Source organism: Erinaceus europaeus, chromosome 4 (assembly GCF_950295315.1).
Source record: "Erinaceus europaeus chromosome 4, mEriEur2.1, whole genome shotgun sequence".
In the NCBI taxonomy this organism is placed as follows: Eukaryota; Metazoa; Chordata; class Mammalia; order Eulipotyphla; family Erinaceidae; genus Erinaceus; species Erinaceus europaeus.
This window is the reverse complement of record NC_080165.1, coordinates 19,038,568-19,056,106: the sequence shown is the minus strand read 5'-3', so window position 1 is coordinate 19,056,106 and position 17,539 is coordinate 19,038,568. Positions and strand designations below refer to the sequence as shown.

General features: G+C 49.8%; 2 protein-coding genes and 1 pseudogene across 3 annotated transcripts in view; all 3 read right to left on the bottom strand.

The window, feature by feature from the left end:
* TRABD (TraB domain containing) overlaps positions 1-1,472 on the bottom strand; it is a 196,631-nt gene extending 195,159 nt beyond the window's left edge. For both annotated transcript variants that reach the window (XM_060188866.1, XM_060188868.1), the window contains exon 1: positions 1,468-1,472. The gene's annotated coding sequence lies outside the window, so the exon portion shown is untranslated. The remainder of the gene's footprint in view (positions 1-1,467) is intronic.
* A 3,765-nt stretch (positions 1,473-5,237) lies between these two features.
* On the bottom strand, positions 5,238-5,781 carry LOC103110203 (small ubiquitin-related modifier 2-like; annotated as a pseudogene).
* Positions 5,782-14,029: 8,248 nt separating this feature from the next.
* PIM3 (Pim-3 proto-oncogene, serine/threonine kinase) lies at positions 14,030-17,355 on the bottom strand. The gene is made up of 6 exons (XM_007519381.3): positions 16,978-17,355; positions 16,773-16,882; positions 16,590-16,640; positions 16,112-16,481; positions 15,240-15,416; positions 14,030-15,161 (listed from the first exon to the last, which is right to left on the bottom strand). Exons 1-6 carry the CDS (start codon positions 17,060-17,062, stop codon positions 14,974-14,976), a joined length of 981 nt encoding a protein of 326 aa, XP_007519443.1. The 5' UTR covers positions 17,063-17,355; the 3' UTR covers positions 14,030-14,973.
* Between the last annotated feature and the right edge of the window lie 184 nt (positions 17,356-17,539).

The window sequence follows — 17,539 nt, the reverse complement described above, 5'->3', positions numbered from 1 at the left end:
GAACCTGAGGTTTTTATCCACGGTGCCACTTCCCAAGCCAACAAAGTTTGTCTTTCAGATTGCCACATTCCAAGGGATCAGATAATGGGCAACCTTTTAAGATAGTGTCTCTGAGACAGTATGAAGCCTTTGACATTCATCTGTGCTGCTGTGTGAATCAACAGTTTGCTACTTGGTATAACTAACTGTGTAATAATCCCGGCCTGTCAACTAGTCAGTACATTCATTCTGTGGTCCACTGAAAGACATTTGGCAGTTGGAGAGATAGCATAATGGTTTTGCCAAAAGACTTTAGTATCTGAGGCTCCCCAGCACCAACATAAGCCAGAATAAAATAAAATAGGATTGTTTCCAGCTATTACAAATAAAGTCACTCCTAATACTCATGTAGAGGTGTCTATGTGAACACATATTTCCATTTCTCTAGGATTCAAGTACCTAGGGGTGGATTTGCTGTATCCTCTAACGAATGAGTCTTTAGTGAACTTTCTAAGAAACTGAGAAATTTCGATCTTGAAGATAACAAGTACTTAGAATAACAGACTTGCAGGTATGTGGTCTCGAGTTGTATCCGTAGCACGCCACATGCAAGAGTAGTAGTGCTCTGATTTTCTTTGTCCATATTTCTCCCTCTTTTGTTAACAAATAAATCCAGAAACAAACAAACAAAGAAGCTGTTCTAGGTGGCTGCACCATTTTGCAGTCCCAATCAACATATGATTATCCCAGCTCCTCCACACCCTCGTCAGCACTTGGTATTGTCAGTGTTTCTTTTAGTCATTCTAATAAACTATAGAACTATAGCATCAAGGCTCAAGGATGCAATTCCCATATAGCCAGTTGTTACTGGGCATCTTTTCATGGGCCTATTTGCCATCTGTTCATCCTCCTAAGTGAAATCTTTAAAGAAATTTGCCTGTTTGTAAACTGTGTTTTTTTTTCCACTGATATTATCTAGACTCTAGACTTCATTTAAAATTCTCCAAGTTTTTCACTAATATCCTTTTTATATTCCATGATTTGATCTGGGATATCATATTGAATTTAGATACAGGCTTTATTGAAACAAAATTTTAGAATTCAGAAGTCCACCCTTCATGAAGAGTGCCTTGCAGGCAGATTAACCACAATCCAAATCTCAGAAAAAAAAAATTCTGGCTCTTACAAGAGTGTCTTGAGAGACACCACCTCTTCTCTCTGTTAGGTAATTTTAAACTTTCTCTCTGGCATTCTTCATAACTGTGCTGTTTTCTTATGTTGAATTAGGGGAACTCTTCTATATTCTGCATATAAGTTCTTTTCAGATACGTGGTTTGTCTCTGAAAAGATACAAACTGTGTAGCTACTCACAACAGTGTCTTTTAGCAAAGCAAAAGTTTTAAATTTTGGATCATTCAATTTATCCTCTTTCTAACTGTTATTTTTTATTTGTTAGGGCAGAGAGAAATTGAGAGGGAATAGAGAGACAGAGACGGAGAGACATGCTAGCGGTACTAATTCACTGCCTGTGAAGCTTCCTCTGCTGCAGGTGGGAACTGGGGGCTTGATCCTGGGTCCTTTAGCATGGTGATGTGGTGACATCTGTGCTCAATCAGGTGAACCACCATCTGGCCCTACCTTTTCTTCTTCTTTTTTTTTAAATAATAGAAAGGCAAGGCAGTGGCACACCTGGCTAAGTACACACATTACCATGCACAAGGACGCAGGTTCAAACCTTGAGGAGTGGTGAAGCAGGGCTGTGTCTGTCTCTCTCTCCCTCTCTCCCTCCCCCTTTCCTTTCAATTTCTCTCTGTCTCTAGTTAATAAATGAGTAAATAAGTTTTTAAAAATCTTTTAAAAAAGTGATTTTGGTATAATTTCTATAAACTTTTTGATTAACCCCATTGTCATGAAGATTTTCTCCTATTTTTTTGTTCTGAAAGTTTTAGAGTAAATGTTTTACAGTTTGATATAGAATTCACTTTTAGTTCATTTTTGTCCAAGGTCTGAGATTGAGATCAGGGTTCATGTCTGTGAATGTGGACACCGGTCATTCCCATTTGCTGGTTAAACAAAAATAGTCCTTCCTTCTCCCAAATTGTTTTTGTGCATGGGGCAAATTTTTCTGCAGGCTTATTTCTAGACAATTGATTTTGTTTCACTGTTCAGTGACTACATCTGCCACTGAACCAGTACCACTCTGTCTTCATTATTGTAGCTCAGTACTAAGTATTGAAGTCCAGTAGTGTGATTTCTTCAACTTTGCTTCGTTTGAAATTGTTCTGGTTTTTTCTAGTTTCATTGTCCTTCTGTGTAAATCTTAGGATTGGCTTGTGTAAATCTACAAAAATTAATAACTAAATAAAATCTTTCTGGAATAGTGACTAAAAACGTGTAATATCTATAGATCACCTTCAGGAGAACATCTTATTATGCCGAATCTTCAAATTCATGTACTCAATAAGTCTTTCAATTTATATAAACTTTCTTTGGTTTCTTTCAATAGCATTTTGTACTTTAAAAAAAAAAAAAACAAGAAGTTTATTTAAACAACAAGACACTTGAAGGGAAAACTATCTAGGATTCATTTCTTTTAGAGTAATTTACCCCTACTTAAAGACAGATTGCCCTACATGTAAGTAACAGCTACATACAAAAAAAGTTATAAAATTGTCCTTAGTTTTACAATGATAAATGAAAAACATTAAGACTCCCCAATCAAAAAAGGTATGCAAGAATCTTTATGTTGTTCTTTTTTTTTGAAATTTATTTCTTTATTGGGGAATTAATGTTTTACATTCAACAGTAAATACAATAGTTTGTACATGCATAACATTCCCCAGTTTCCCATTTAACAATACAACCCCCACTATGTCATTTATCATCCTTCATGGACCTGTATTCTCTCCACCCACCCACCCACCCCAGAGTCTTTTACTTGGGGGCAATATGCCAATTCCATTTCAGGTTCTACTTGTGTTTTCTTTTCTGATCTTGTTTTTCAACTTCTGCCTGAGAGTGAGATCATCCCATAGTCATCCTTCTGTTTCTGACTTATTTCACTCAACATGATTTTTTCAAGGTCCATCCAAGATCGGCTGAAAATGGTGAAGTCACCATTTTTTACAGCTGAGTAGTATTCCATTGTGTATATAGACCACAACTTGCTCAGCCACTCATCTGTTGTTGGACACCTGGGTTGCTTCCAGGTTTTGGCTATTACAAATTGTGCTGCCAAGAACATATGTGTACACAGATCTTTTTGGATGGATGTGTTGAGTTCCTTAGGATATATCCCCAGGAGAGGAATTGCAGGGTCATAGGGTAGGTCCATTTCTAGCCTTCTGAGAGTTCTCCAGACTGTTCTCCACAGAGGTTGGACCAATCGACATTCCCACCAGCAGTGCAGGAGGGTTCCTTTGACCCCACACCCTCTCCAGCATTTGCTGCTGTTACCTTTTCTGATGTATGACATTCTCACAGGAGTGAAGTGATATCTCATTGTTGTCTTGATTTGCATTTCTCTGACAATCAGAGACTTGGAGCATTTTTTCATGTGTTTCTCGGCCTTTTGGATCTCTTCTGTGGTGAATATTCTGTCCAATTCCTCCCCCCATTTTTGGATGGGGTTATTTGTTGTCTTGTTGTTGAGTCTGGCAAGCTCTTTATATATGTTAGTTATTAAACTCTTATCTGATGTATGGCATGTAAAGATCTTCTTCCATTCTGTGAGGGGTCTCTTGGTTTGGGTAGTTGTTTCTTTTGCTGTGAAGAAGCTTTTTAATTTGATGTAGTCCCATAGGTTTATACTTGCCTTAGTCTTCTTTGTAATTGGATTCGTTTCATTGAAAATGTCTTTAAAATTTATGCAGAAAAGAGTTCTGCCAATATTTTCCTCTAAGTATTTGATAGTTTGTGGTCTAACATCCAAGTCCTTGATCCACTTGGAATTTACTTTTGTATTTGGTGAAATACAGTGATTCAGTTTCATTCTTCTGCATGTTTCAACCCATTGTTTCCAACACCATTTGTTGAAGAGACTCTGCTTTCCCCATGGAATAGTCTGGGCCCCTTTGTCAAAGATTAGATGTCCATAGGTGTGGGGCCTCACTTCTGGGCTCTCAATTCTATTCCACTGGTCAGTGTGTCTATTCATGTTCCAGTACCAAGCAGTTTTGATGACAGCGGCCCTATAATATAGTTTGAGATCTGGGAGTGTGATGCCTCCAGTTCTGTTCTTTTTTCTCAAGATTGTTTTGGCAATTCTAGGTCTTTTCTGGTTCCAGATAAACATTTGTAGCATTTGTTCTATTCTCCTAAAAAATGTGCTTGGGATCTTGATGGGGATAGCATTAAATTTGTAGATGGCTCTGGGTAATATATTCATTTTGATTATGTTAATTCTTCCAACCCATGAACATGGAATATCTTTCCACTTCTTTGTGTCTTTTTCAATTTCTTTGAGTAGTGGCTCATAATTTTCAGTATACAAGTCTTTCACTTCCTTGGTTAGATTTACTCCTAGATATTTTATTGTTTTTGTTGCTACAGTAAAAGGAATTGATTTCTGGATTTCAATTTCTTCTAACTTAGTGTTTGCATAGAGGAATGCCACTGACTTTTGAATGTTAATTTTATAGCCTGACACCTTACTGTATTGCCTGATGATTTCCAAAAGCTTCTTGCTGGATTCTTTAGGTTTTTCCATGTATACTATCATGTCATCTGCAAATAAGGAGAGTTTGACTTCTTCTCTTCCAATCTGTATCCCTTTAATTCCTTGCTCCTGCCTGATTGCTATGGCAAGAACTTCCAACACTATGCTGAATAGTAATGGTGATAGTGGGCATCCCTGTCTAGTACCTGATCTGAGTGGAAATGCTTCCAGTTTTTCACCATTGAGTATGATGTTGTCTGTAGGTTTGCTATATATAGACTCCACTATGTTCAGGGATTTTCCATCTATTCCCATTTTTTGTAGTGTTTTGACCATAAAGGGATGTTGTATTTTGTCAAAGGCTTTCTCTGCATCCATTGATATGACCATGTGGTTTTTGGTCTTGCTTTTTATGTTGTTCTTTTTTGTTAAACATTGAGAGCAAAATAACTTACTGGAATATAAAGATAAGAGCAGAATGAGCACGCCACTAATGGAGAAAGGGGGGATTTGCACAGAACCAATATTTTTCCCCAGCCCATCTCCATTTGATGTCAATCAAAACATACCATTGGCCATTTAGATAAAAAATGAAATATGCTTGTGCACATACACCAGTTACTTTATGTACAATAAAGGAATGGGGAAGGGGAAAATGAAAGAATAGAGAAAAACTAGACTGTAGTAGTCAGGATGTGGCGGAACCAAATTGCGGTTTTCTAATTGAGAATGTCTTCTTGGTCTGGAGGAACAGAGCTCTGGAGTAAAGTAGCAGGTTCCCTTTTTAGTAGACACCTCCTGTCTGCTGCTGGAACACATCAATTGTACCTTCATCCCCTTGGAATGGAAACATTGTTTCCAACAATGTAGGTGTATCTGTTTCATTGATTGGCTGCCTGTCAAATCGGAATCTGATCTGCCTCACTGACAATCCCTGTCGTTCACAGTAGGCTTTCATTGGTTTCCTAAGTGGTGTCTGCCTCTTAATCTTAAACTGCACCACCGAACCATCCTGACCAGCCACCTTCAGATTAATTTGTTCTCAGTCTTGACTCCTTCCTTGGGCTTTTCGTCTGCCATGGCGAACGCCGGGGTCTCCTCACTTGCTGCTTCACAAAAGAAGAACCAGGTCTGCACCAAACCAGCACACACGCAGCACCAGGAGCGGCTGAAGTAGGAGGCAGCAGCGGTGGGGAAGTATTTTGTACTTTTCAGCGCGCGAGCACACAGACACACACACACTCACACACACACACACACACGCACGCACGCATGCACGCACATGCACATGCACAACACACACATACTTCTAGTTTTACACCTAGAAATTTGTTTTTAATTTCTTTATTGGGGGATTAATGTTTTACATTTGACAAAAAGTACAATAATTTGTACATGCATAACATTTCTTGGTTTTCCACACAACAATCCAACCCCCACTACACCTAGACATTTTTAGGGAGCATACTTAAAAGTTTGGCTTTCAGTTGTTCACTGTTTGTATAAGTTTATGCACTGGACCTGTATTCTGCAACCCTGTTAAACTCATTGATTCTCTTTTTAATACATTGTCTGGATTTTCTTCAAAGATAATGACTTAGTCTGAAAATAAGGAGTGTTTCTCCTTCCTTTCAAATAGGATGTCTTTTATGTTCTTTTACATTCAGCACTCTATCAAATGAATTTGGGTGTCTTTGATACTGACGTGAAGTAAAGCATGGTTCTTTCACGTTAAGGGAGATGTGAACCATAGGATTTTTGTCAAGTGCTTCTTTATAAGGAAATCTGCTGGATACAGAATTCTTTTTTTTTTTCCCTAGCTTTGTACTATTTTTCTCTGGCCTCCTTGGTTTTTTGTGAAATCCAGTCATTCAAATCATTGTTCTTCCATACATAGTACATAATTTTTCTCTGGCTGCTTTTAAGATGATGTCTTTGTGACCCAGCCAGTAGCACAGTGGATAAAACATTGGACTTTTCCTCCTCTTTTTTATTATTATCTTTATTTATTATTAGCTAGAGACAGCCATAAATCAAGAGGAAAGAGAATGATAGAAAAGGAGAGAGAGTGGTCCAGAAGGCGGCACAGTGGAGAAAGCACTGGCGTCTCAGCCGTGAGGTCCCGAGTTCAATGCCTGGTTCTTTCTCTCCTCCTTTCTTTTCCATGAATGAATAAACAAGTAAATTCTTTTAAAAAATAAAAGGGGGGAGAGAGCCAGAGAGACACCCGCAGCACTGCTTCACCACTCCTCAACCTTCCACCCGGCAGGTGGGGACTGGAGGTTTGAACCTGGGTCCTTGTGCATGGTAATGTGTGCAGTGTAACATACGCGCTTAACCAGTGCGCCACCACCCAGTCCTGAATAGGACTCTTAAGTGTGAAGTTTGGATTCTCATTGCCAGCCTCCCATGGGTCAGAGTAATTCTCTGGTTTTCAATAAATAAGTAAATGTTTTAAATTGGACCAGCAAAGCAGCTCACTTGGGTCGTGCATTGCTTTGCCATGTACACCATCCAGATTTAAGCCCAGTCCCCACTGCATTGAAGGAAATTTCAGTGCTGTGGCCTCTTTCCATTTGCCTCTCTCTCTCCTTCCTGTGGTACTACAATGACATAAACAAGTTTTAGGCCTTTGTTGTTGTTGTTGTTGTTGTTGTTATTGTCTTGTAGTTCTTCAAGACTCTGCTCACTTTTAGGGTCTGTGTGGTGAAGCACCTGACTGAGCACACACATTACCGTTTGCAAAGACCTGGGTGGGTTTCAGCTCCCAGTCCCCATCTGCAGGGGAAGCCTGAGGAGTGAGAAGCAGGTCTGCAGGCGTCTCTCTCACTCTAAGAGACCAGTGGGTGCCTGCTGGGTCAGCTTTTCTTTGTATTGGGGAAAAAAGCAAACCTAATTAGGGCTAGACTCACTCACGTGCAGACTGAGGTGAGTCCAGAAGTCCAGAGCTTTCAACCATGTGGGGTGTTTCCCTGAACTTCCTCTCTGTTGTCTTCACGGCACTTTCCAGTCACCTGGCTTCCCTTTTCCTTCACCAGAGACTTTCTACTTCTGCATTTGTGACATTTGGGGGCCAGATGATGGGAGAACATAATGCCAAAGGGTGCACATAACAAGGTCAGTAAGGTTCCAGGACTTGAGAAGGATACAAAAAAAATCAGCTGCGTGTCTACATGTTAGCAGTGAACACCCCAAACCTGGAAACTGAGGAAGCAATTCCACTCACCACAGCACTAAAAAGAATAAAATAGTGGGGAATAAGTTCAATAAAAGGAGCATAGGAGACTGGGAAGATAATGGTTATACAACAAGCCTTTCATGCTTGAGGCACCAAAGGTCCACAGATTACAATGCACAAGGACTCGGGTTCAAGCCCCAGTTCCCCACCTGCAGGAGGGAAAGCTTTTCAAATGGTGAAGCAGTGCTACAGGTGTTTCTCTGTCTCTCTACATCTCTATTCCCCCCCCCTCGATTTCTGGCTGTCTTTATCTAACAAATAAATAAAGACAATGAAAAAAAAAGAAAGAAAGACAATAGCAAGCATTGACATGAATGTAGAATGCAAAAACACGGAGGCCCTCAAAATTGCTGTTGAGAATGTAAAATAGACAATTTCTTTAAAAGTTGTACATGAATTTGTCACACGACCCAGCAAGCCCATTCCTGGGTATCTACCTAGAAGAAATGATGACATATGTATGTGCACACTAAGACAGGTACATAAATGCTCAGAAAGTGGTCCGGGAGGTGGCGCAGTAGATAAAGCATTGGACTCTCAAACATGAGGTCCTGAGTTCAATGCCCGGCAGTACATGTATCAGAGTGATATCTGGTTCTCTCTCTCTCCTACTTTCTTTCTCATAAATAAACAAATCTTTAAAAAAATAAATAAGGGAGTCAGGCAGTAGCGCAGCGGGTTAAGCACACACAGCGCAAAGCACAAGGACCAGCGTAAGGATCCTGGTTTGAGCCCCTGGCTCCCCACCTGCCAGGGAGTCGCTTCACAGGCGGCGGTGAAGCAGGTCTGCAGGTGTCTATCTTTCTCTCCCCATCTCTGTCTTCCCCTCCTCTCTCCATTTCAAATAAATAAATATATAAATGTTCAGAACAGCTTTATTTATAACAACCAAACTGTGGAAACACCCAAATAACTCCTTGTTCATTGATGAAGAGATAAATAAAATATGATCCATTCATATGGTGGAATGTTAATACTTTAGATCATCTATTGTATAATTTATTATATTAGACAGATGCCTCCCCCTATTACAATATGGATGGATTTCTCACAATCATTATGTTCAGCAAAAGCAGACACCAAAATAGAACAAATTGTGTGATTCCATTTCTATGAAAAGTCCAAAAAAGACAAGTCTCGAAAGGCACAAGGCAGGCAAGTGCTTGCATGGGACAGGGTGGGAAGAGGAAGTGACTGTTAATAGGTTCAGGAGATCTCTGAGATGATGGAAATGTTCTAAAATTGGGTTGTGATGGTAGTGGCACCAATTGGTAAGTTTACTAAAACCATTGAGCTGTGGGTGGATCATCTCTGAAATCTGCGAAAGTGGAAGGATTTCATGGTATGCAAATCGCATCTCAATAAAGCTGTTTTAAAAATAGTCTCCACAGATTTTATTAGACTTCTGTTGAATTCTCTTGAGAGATGCTTTAAGTAGTTCCAAGTATTCATTTAAGAGAAACTTGGCTTTTATTAAAAAGGTAGCCAGTTCAAAGAACCTACCCTAGACTCCATTGACCTTGGAATCAAAATGGCACCTTGGGCCCCAAACCTGCTGCTATCCACTGGCCACCAGGTGATCTAATGAAGTCCTGTCCAACCACAGGGTCCCAGTCCTGAGTCTATAGTTATGATCTGAAGACCTGGCACACCCATCCCCGATCTCCTATCCCCCAGCCCCGGCAGAAAGACCTTCCCTGATTCCTCACATTCCAACACTATTCCTTCTTGCTTTACCCCACCCAGGTTTTTTATTTTTAATATTTATTTATTTATTTATTCCCTTTTGTTGTATTATTGTAGTTATTATTGTTGTTATTGCTGTCGTTGTTATAGGATAAGACAGAGAGAAATGGTGAGGGGAGGGAAAGACAGAGGAGGAGAGAAAGTAGACACCTGCAGACCTGCTTCACTGCTTGTGAAGTGACTCTCCTGCAGGTGGGGCCCTACCCAGATTTATTCAACACACACACACACACACACACACACACACCATGCATACACAGAGAGAGACATACACCACACCATGTGCCTACCCCCACTGGCACTGGAGTGTAACCCATCTATGGGCACCTGACAGACCCTGGCACTGGCCAGGCAAGAAAGGACATGCTTGGGGAAGGGATGGAGGCTGGGGGTGGGGAGCATCAAAGAGGTCCTTTTCCTACACTGCCCTTGTCTCCCTGGGGACAGAGAGAGCCAGTGGTGGGAACAACTGAGGGGAAGCCTAGTCCAGGAAGGGTTCCCACACATGGATCCAGGGGGAGGCTGATCTCGGACATGCAACCTTGGGGGTGACCTGAGTTGGGGAACTGGGGCCCTAGGTAGAGGTGGCTAACGGGGGAGACAGGGATATTTGCTGGGGTCCCAGTGACCTCCTCATAAATAAGTGCACCCTGACAAGCAGAGAAGGGGTGAACAGGGTCCAGGAATTAGAAGTGGGCCAGAACCCCCGAGGGGCTCCTGTATGCCACACCCATGAGGGCAGGGTGGGCAGCTCCACCTGGACTCTGCCCCCCCCCAGCCCAGGTCCCTCATGACCAGGGTTGGGGCCAGGCAGCCTACACAGGACAGTGGTCTCTGTAGTGACCAGAGAGCACATGGAACTAAGACCCATGGACAGGGGACAGTGGCAGCAGGTGCCCTGCTCTGTGGCCCTGGACATCTCTTCTTTTGCCTGGTTTCCAGGCAGGGACTGACTGTCTCTGCTGACCCTCTGGCTGCTGGTGCCCGTCTGCCTGGGTGTGGCCGTGAGCCATCATTCAGGCTGCCATAGCTGCTGGCTGCAAGTGGGCCTGGGAGTGAGGAGCTGAGCAGATCTGTGACCACATGGAGGAGACAAGGACAGAGTGTTCCAGAGGCTGGGCTGGGATGTGGGGCAGGGGCAATGGGCCTCAGCTCTGCAACCTATCACCCCCGCCCCACTCTCCTCCTGCCCTCAGGCCCTGCTTTCCACCTCAGACAGCGGCACCCAAGTCCCCATTTTCCATGGCTCTGGTGCTCTCGTGGCGGCTCCCTGACAGTGAATCTCAGAGGCTTCAGGATATGCCAGGCGTCAGGGGCCTTCTAGAATCCCTTCCAGAGCCCCGGGTGATCCTCACACAGTAGTTAGCACACCTGTGAGCTCACTGCCACCATAACTGGTCAGCGGCCTCAAGTGAGGGGAAGGCAGGAGGACCCCATGAGCAGGAACCTACGGCTCTTCTGGTGCCCCTCTTTGTTCTGTCCTCTGCTCTGGCTACTCATCTGTCATGTTCCTTCAGCGGGCTGAACGACTTCCACCTCCAACCCACACAGACCCTAAATCCCTGGGACTCCCCCAAGCATTTTATGTTCTCTGAGGTGGCAAATCACTCAGTGACAGCAGCCACAGCATACGATGGGGAGAATGCCCACATCTTGGCACTGCCCAAGTGGGCACACACAGAGAAATGCATACATGCCAGAATACACACTCAATGCATGTATAGGCACCTACACACACGTGAGCACAAGTGGCACACGGGTTCACACACACCTCTCTGTGACCTGATGGGCCCTCTGGTCTGAATGTTGAGTGCCCTGGATGAGGAAGGGGCAGACCTGGGACATGCAGACTCTCATCAGCCCGATCTGTCCCCAGGATGGCAGGATGCCGTGATGAGCTGTGGGGTCTCTTTTGGTCCCTGAGTGTGAAGCACCAGAGTCCCTGCCTGTTCAGAAGGACACTACTCAACCATGGCGCACTCCTCACAGGCCAGGCACAGGGTGTTTGTGGACCCTGTCCCAGCTCCTAATTCCCACTGGAGTGTGTGTGTGTGTGTGTTGCGGGGGCGGGGGGGTCACAGCTAGGCTGGAACCACCTCCCTCCCTTACTTACTGCAGGAGATCCAAGTCTTGGGGACACACAAAGACCAGAGGTATGTGGGGGCAGAAGCTACTGCTGTCCTCAGCTCCCTCAGCTAGGAGAGGCCTAGGCTGTCCAGCCCCTTGCCCAGTCCTCTGCACAACTGCCCAGGCTACTCTCAGGCCCTGCAGGGCAAAGAAGCTGGAGCTGACCCCAAAGAACATATCTGACCACCTGAAACTCGCCAGCTTGTCTGTGGGAGTGCCTCCTTCTCTCTGGTGCAAGGGTCCTTTCAAATAAGATGGCAGGGGGAGGTTGGGAGCCTTGCAAGGAAGGAACCTTCTACAGGTACCTCTAAGACAGTAGTGCCTGCAGACCCAGCAGGTAGGCCAGGCCACAGTTCCTGGTCCTCTCCAGTGCCCCTCAGAGGTGGGGATGGGGAGGCCAGATCCTGATGACCAGGGCCACACAGCCTTGTAGTAGTAGCTCAGGGGCTCAGGCCTGGACAGTGGGTAGAACCTTCCGGCCCTCCTGGTGACAGTCTCGTCACCCACAGCGTCTGCAACCCAGAGTGGACAGGAGCAGTGTCCTCTCTTCCTCCTGGTCCAGCCCTGCCCCCAGGCCCAGGCAGGGAAAGGCAGCATTTCCCTCTCCACCCTTCACTTCCTCCCGTGGGAGTGTGTGCCCAAGGACACAGTTGAGGGCCAGTGACTGCCTTCTTAAGGACAGTGGGCACCTTGCTCCCCTCCTGGAGTCTGCGCCTCAGGTCAGGGAAGGCAGCTCCCTGACAGGAAGGAGAGGGGTCCAGAGGCCAGGGCAGAACCAGCTCACCTCCATGAGACCTCCCTGTTGGGAAAATGTGGCTCCTTCCAGATGACCTTCCTCCGCCCCTGGAGTGCTTGTGACCTTGTCTAAAGTTTCTGTCCTTCCTGAGCCTTGGTTTCCCTTCCTGGCTCAGTCAGTGCTCACCAGTGACCCAGATCCAGAACTCCTTACTTGTCCAGCCAGGTGTAGCCTTCACCCCTTAACCTGCCTAGCCTCTGAGGTCCAGAACCCAGGGAAAGGCTTCCTGCCTGCAGGGGCCCAGTCTGGCTGTCAAGGAGTGACCCGTGTTGGAGGTGAGGGATCCCTGCCCTCACCCTGTCCAGCACGACTGTTAGCAACCCTGAGGGCAGGAAGCAGCTGTGTAATCAAAGCCCAGGGTTTTGCCAAGGGTGTCAGGAAGTCAGGTGCTGGAGGCTGGGAAGACCTCCCCCCACCTCCTTCCAAAGTAGTTGCAGAACCCAGGACAAAGCTGGTGGCAAGAGTTCACTTGTACCCTGCAGCCCCTTGGCCAGGCTACAGCCATGCATCAAGGGGTGTAGAGGCCCAGCTCCTATCCTATTTGCTACATGGGCACTTGGCAGGCCTGGCTGATGTCCTCTCTACCCCCTGCCAGGAACCTCCGTCTAGGCCATACCCCAACAAAGCCCAGACCATCCTGGGGCCCCATGTAGCACCAGCATCCCATCCTGGTGTCCCTTGCCAGTCAGTGCCCTGGCTATACGCCACACAGGCAGGTAGGTGGTGGCCTCTACTCCCACCTGGCACCTCCATACTTCCTATGTGCCACTGTCAATGGAGTTTGGATAAAGATGCAAGGAGTGTGTCCAGTGGAGAAGCAATTAGATGCCAGAACTCCTACCTTCTGCTCCCCAAAAACAACCTTGATCTGTACTCCCAGTAGGGGAGAAGTGATAGGAGGAAGGGAAGAGGGCTCTGAACTCCAGCTCCATCAGCACCCAGAGAGAGAGAAGAAAAAGGAGAGGGACATAACGAGGTAGTAACGTTGTCAAGAGTGGCTTGGAGCAGAAGAGAGAATTGGATCAGGGAAAAAAAGGGGGCAATTTTATATAAATGTGGACAGATAGTTGTAGAGATGATGCCTGACCCGTGTCGACAACCTTGGGGGAAATGCGATGGCTTGTAGTAGGGAGACTGAAGATTCAGAACTCTGGTGGTGGGAATGGTATGGAATTACAACCCTGTTGACATGTAATTCTGTAAATCAATATTAAATCACTGGAAGAAAAAAGAAAGAAAAGAAAAGCAGTGCATACTCCCAGGAGGGATCACTTCCCATTTTTGCACATCTGTGTCCATAAGTTTCATTTCTGGAGAGACGGCAGAGCAAAGAAACCCAGCAAAGCCCTGGTAGCTGGAAAGGCCAATTTAGGATCCACATCTCCGTCTTTTTTTCCTGGAGCTGACCACCCGTGGGCCAGAGGTCCCTTTTCCCAGAATCCCTCTTTAACCCAGACTCCCCCAACCCAATAAACCCAAGTTGCTCTTTATATACAAAAACAAATTTAATTGAAATACCTGTATAAAAAATAGGATCTCCAGACATGTCACTTTTGAACTGAAAGAAACCCCCGTCCAAGGTGCCTACACACACCGGGAGCACAGAAACAGGGTTGCTAAAATAAATTAAAGGCTTGGGACTCTGTCCCCCCACCCCCCACTTTCCAGAGCCCACAAGCACACTGTACAAGGTCAATAATTTAAAACCCACCCCCATCCCTGGGGCAGAACCAGGAGGGGCAGTCACCCTCTCCCCTTAAATTAGCCGCTGTACAAGTCCATCTTCCGACAGACGCAGGTAGGAGGGTAACAGGGGTACCCACACACAGCCTCCTCACCCCTTCAGCTTAGAGGAGGAGAGGGGCTGTAAAGGAAGGGGCCTTAACAAATAAATTAAACAATAAATAGGCTGGTGGGGCAGGGGGGTGTCACACCATAAATAATAATAGACATATGCACGCCAGGACGTGCGAGCCTGGGGTGGGCAACAGAGACCCGACGTTGCATTGCTTGTGCAGACATGCCCAGACGACACAGAGAGGTGGACAGGGGGCACATAGGACCCTGTGCCCCAACAGAAGAGGCTACAGGGTGTGGGAGTGTTCCAGGTCCACTGAGGTCAGACCAGGAGGCCCACCACACAGAAGCACTAGAAAGAGACAGACTGGGAATCAAGCACCCACCCAGGGCTGTGAGACCTCACTTCCACCGGAGGGTCTCTGGACAGAGCAAGCTCAGAAAACCTCGTCCCGGGGAGCAGTGTTTGGAAAGGCACTCAAAGCAAAGGAGACAGGCCGGTGCCCAAGGCAAAGGTCACTAGGGAACAGAGGTCACTGCTTCCATCAGGAGCAGACAGCCAGGGCAGGGTCCTCGGTGGCTGGGCTGAGTCAGTGGTCCCTCTGTTCCCACAAGCCAGGCGCAGGCCCCTCCTCACAAGCTCTCACTGCTGGAGGTGGTGCTGGCTGAGTCATCGGTGTCCAGGGCACAGAGCCGAAGGTCACAGCTCTCGGAAGTGCCCCCCTCTGCCCCCAGCATCCAGGGATGGGCAGAGATCTGGTCCAGCGTGGGCCGTTCCGAGGGCCGAAGGGACAGACACCACTGAATGAGCTGCTGACATTCTGCAGGAGGCGGGAAGGTCAGAAAGGGGCTGCTCCTCCGGCCCCCCACCCGGCGGCCGGGCCATCCCACACACACACCTGGGGAGACCCTTCTCCGGAAGAAGAGGCGGCCCCGCAGAATCTCCTCGTCCTGCTCGAAGGGAATGTCCCCGCACACCATGTCGTAGAGCAGCACGCCCAGGGACCACACGGTGGCCGACCGCCCGTGGTAGCGGTGGTAGCGGATCCACTCCGGGGGGCTGTACACCCGCGTGCCTGAGGACACACCCGGGTTAGGACAGCAGCCCGCGGCCTTCGGGTCCCCTCGGATGCCGCGGTCGGCGCCCCCGGAAAACCCCGTGGGCGGGGCCTCCCCGCGCGCCCCGCCCCGCCCCGCCCCAGCCCGGAGCGGCCGGTCACATGAGCCAGGGCTCGGGTTTCACAACAAACAGAAGCGAGGCGCGCAGGGGAGGGGGCCCGCGGGAGTTCGGGAAGAGGAGGGGTGGGCAGAGGCGCGCGGCTCGGGGAGGGGCTGAGGACGCCGAGCGGGGAGGCGGGGAGCCCCGGCTTCCCCGCGCTCCGCAATGCGGGGATTTCTGCCGCGGAGCCCCCCGCAGCTCGTCGGCATGCGCGCAGCGCCCGCCCCCGCGGCAGGAGAGGCCCCGGCCGCCGCAGCTGCGACATCACGGGGCCGGGGGCCCGGCCGGGCGGTCACCTGCACAAACCCACCCCCGAGGGGGCTCCTCACCGCGACCCCCCGCCGCCCCCTCCTGCGGGGCCCAGAAGCCCCCCGCGCCCCCGAATGCCGCCCCTCCCATCACGAGCCGGCGTGCGATCCCAGCCCTGCCCCCCGCACCCCCGCACCAGCAGGCCCCAGGCACGCGCCTCCTCCAACAGTCACCCGTCCCCGTTACCACCGCCCGCCCGCCCGCCCGCCCGCACGCGCCGCGCCCGCCCGCCCGCCCGCTCACCATCGAAGTCGGTGTAGACCGTGTCCTTGAGCAGCGCTCCGGATCCGAAATCGATGAGCTTGAGCTCGCCCGAGCGCAGGTCCACCAGCAGGTTCTCGTCCTTGATGTCGCGGTGCACCACCCCGCAGCTGTGGCAGTGGCGCACGGCCGCCAGCACCTGCGCGAAGAAGCGGCGCGCCAGGGCCTCGTCCAGGGCGCCGCGCTCCGTGATGAAGTCGAACAGGTCCTGCGCCGGCTCGGGGCGCTCCAGCACCAGCAGGAAGCCGTCGGGCCGCTCGAACCAGTCCAGCAGGCGGATCACGCCGCGCGCGCCGCCCGCCGCGCCCACCTTGCGCAGCAGCACCACCTCCAGGGGCACGGCCGCTCCGCCCTGCGGGCACCGACACGGACACCGACACGGCGGGCGCTCAGCGCACAAAGCCCCGGCGGCTCCCGCACAGCGCGGGGTCACGCCGCCCCCCGCACAGCCCGCACTTACGATGCTGCCCCACTCGGTCACCCGCTCCTTCACCACGTGCTTCACGGCCACCTGAGGGGGACGGGGGACGGGGGACGGGGGACGGGGCGGGGGAGAGAGACGCGAGCGGTCAGGCCCCAGGGCGGGGGCCGAGGCCGGGAGCCCCGGGCGAGAGACCCGCGTCAGCCCGGCCGCCCGACTCACCGGGAGCCCGTCGGCGATGCGGCTGCCCGCGTAGACGGTGCCGAAGCCGCCGCTGCCCAGCACGGCGCCCACCTGGTACACCTTCTCGAAGCTCTCCTTGTCCGCCTTGGCTGCGGGGACGGCAAGGGCGGGCGGGCGGGCGGGCGGGGTTGGGGTCAGGTCTCCTCAGCGCCCGAGCCCCCGAGCCCCTCAGCCCCTCGCGTACCTGGCTGCAGGATTTTCACCGGGAGGTGGTCCACGCCGCCCGGCCCGCAGAGGTGCGCCAGGGAGCCGAACTTGGAGAGCAGCATCGCGGGTGGCGGGGCGCAGGCCCGCGGCCTCACGGCTCTGCGCCGCCTCTCGCCCGGCCCGGCTCCCCGCCCGGCCGCGTACTCGGGAGGGCGGCCTCCCCCGGCCGCGCGGAGCCCCAAGCCCCAGACAGCAGGCGGGGCTCCGGGCGGCAGGCCGGGAGCACCGGCCCTCCGATCGCCGAGACCCGCTCGGGCGAGGCCGTCCGCGCGACGCAGTGTCCCCGGGCCGTGCCCCGCGTGGACGCCGTAAACGCGCAGCAGGTCGAGCCGCTCACACGCCCCGACCGCCTCGCCCCAGGGTTTTGGGCCCCGGCGGTGCGTATCACTCCGCGAGGGCGGGGCGAAGGGAGACCCGCCTCCTTCCGCCGGGCCCCGCGTGGCGGGATGGGTCCCGAGAACCGGCGCGAGTCTTAGGGCGACGGCGGGGTGAGGTCGGACGCCGCTGCCCCCCAGCTGGTCGAGAGCTGGCGGGCCGGG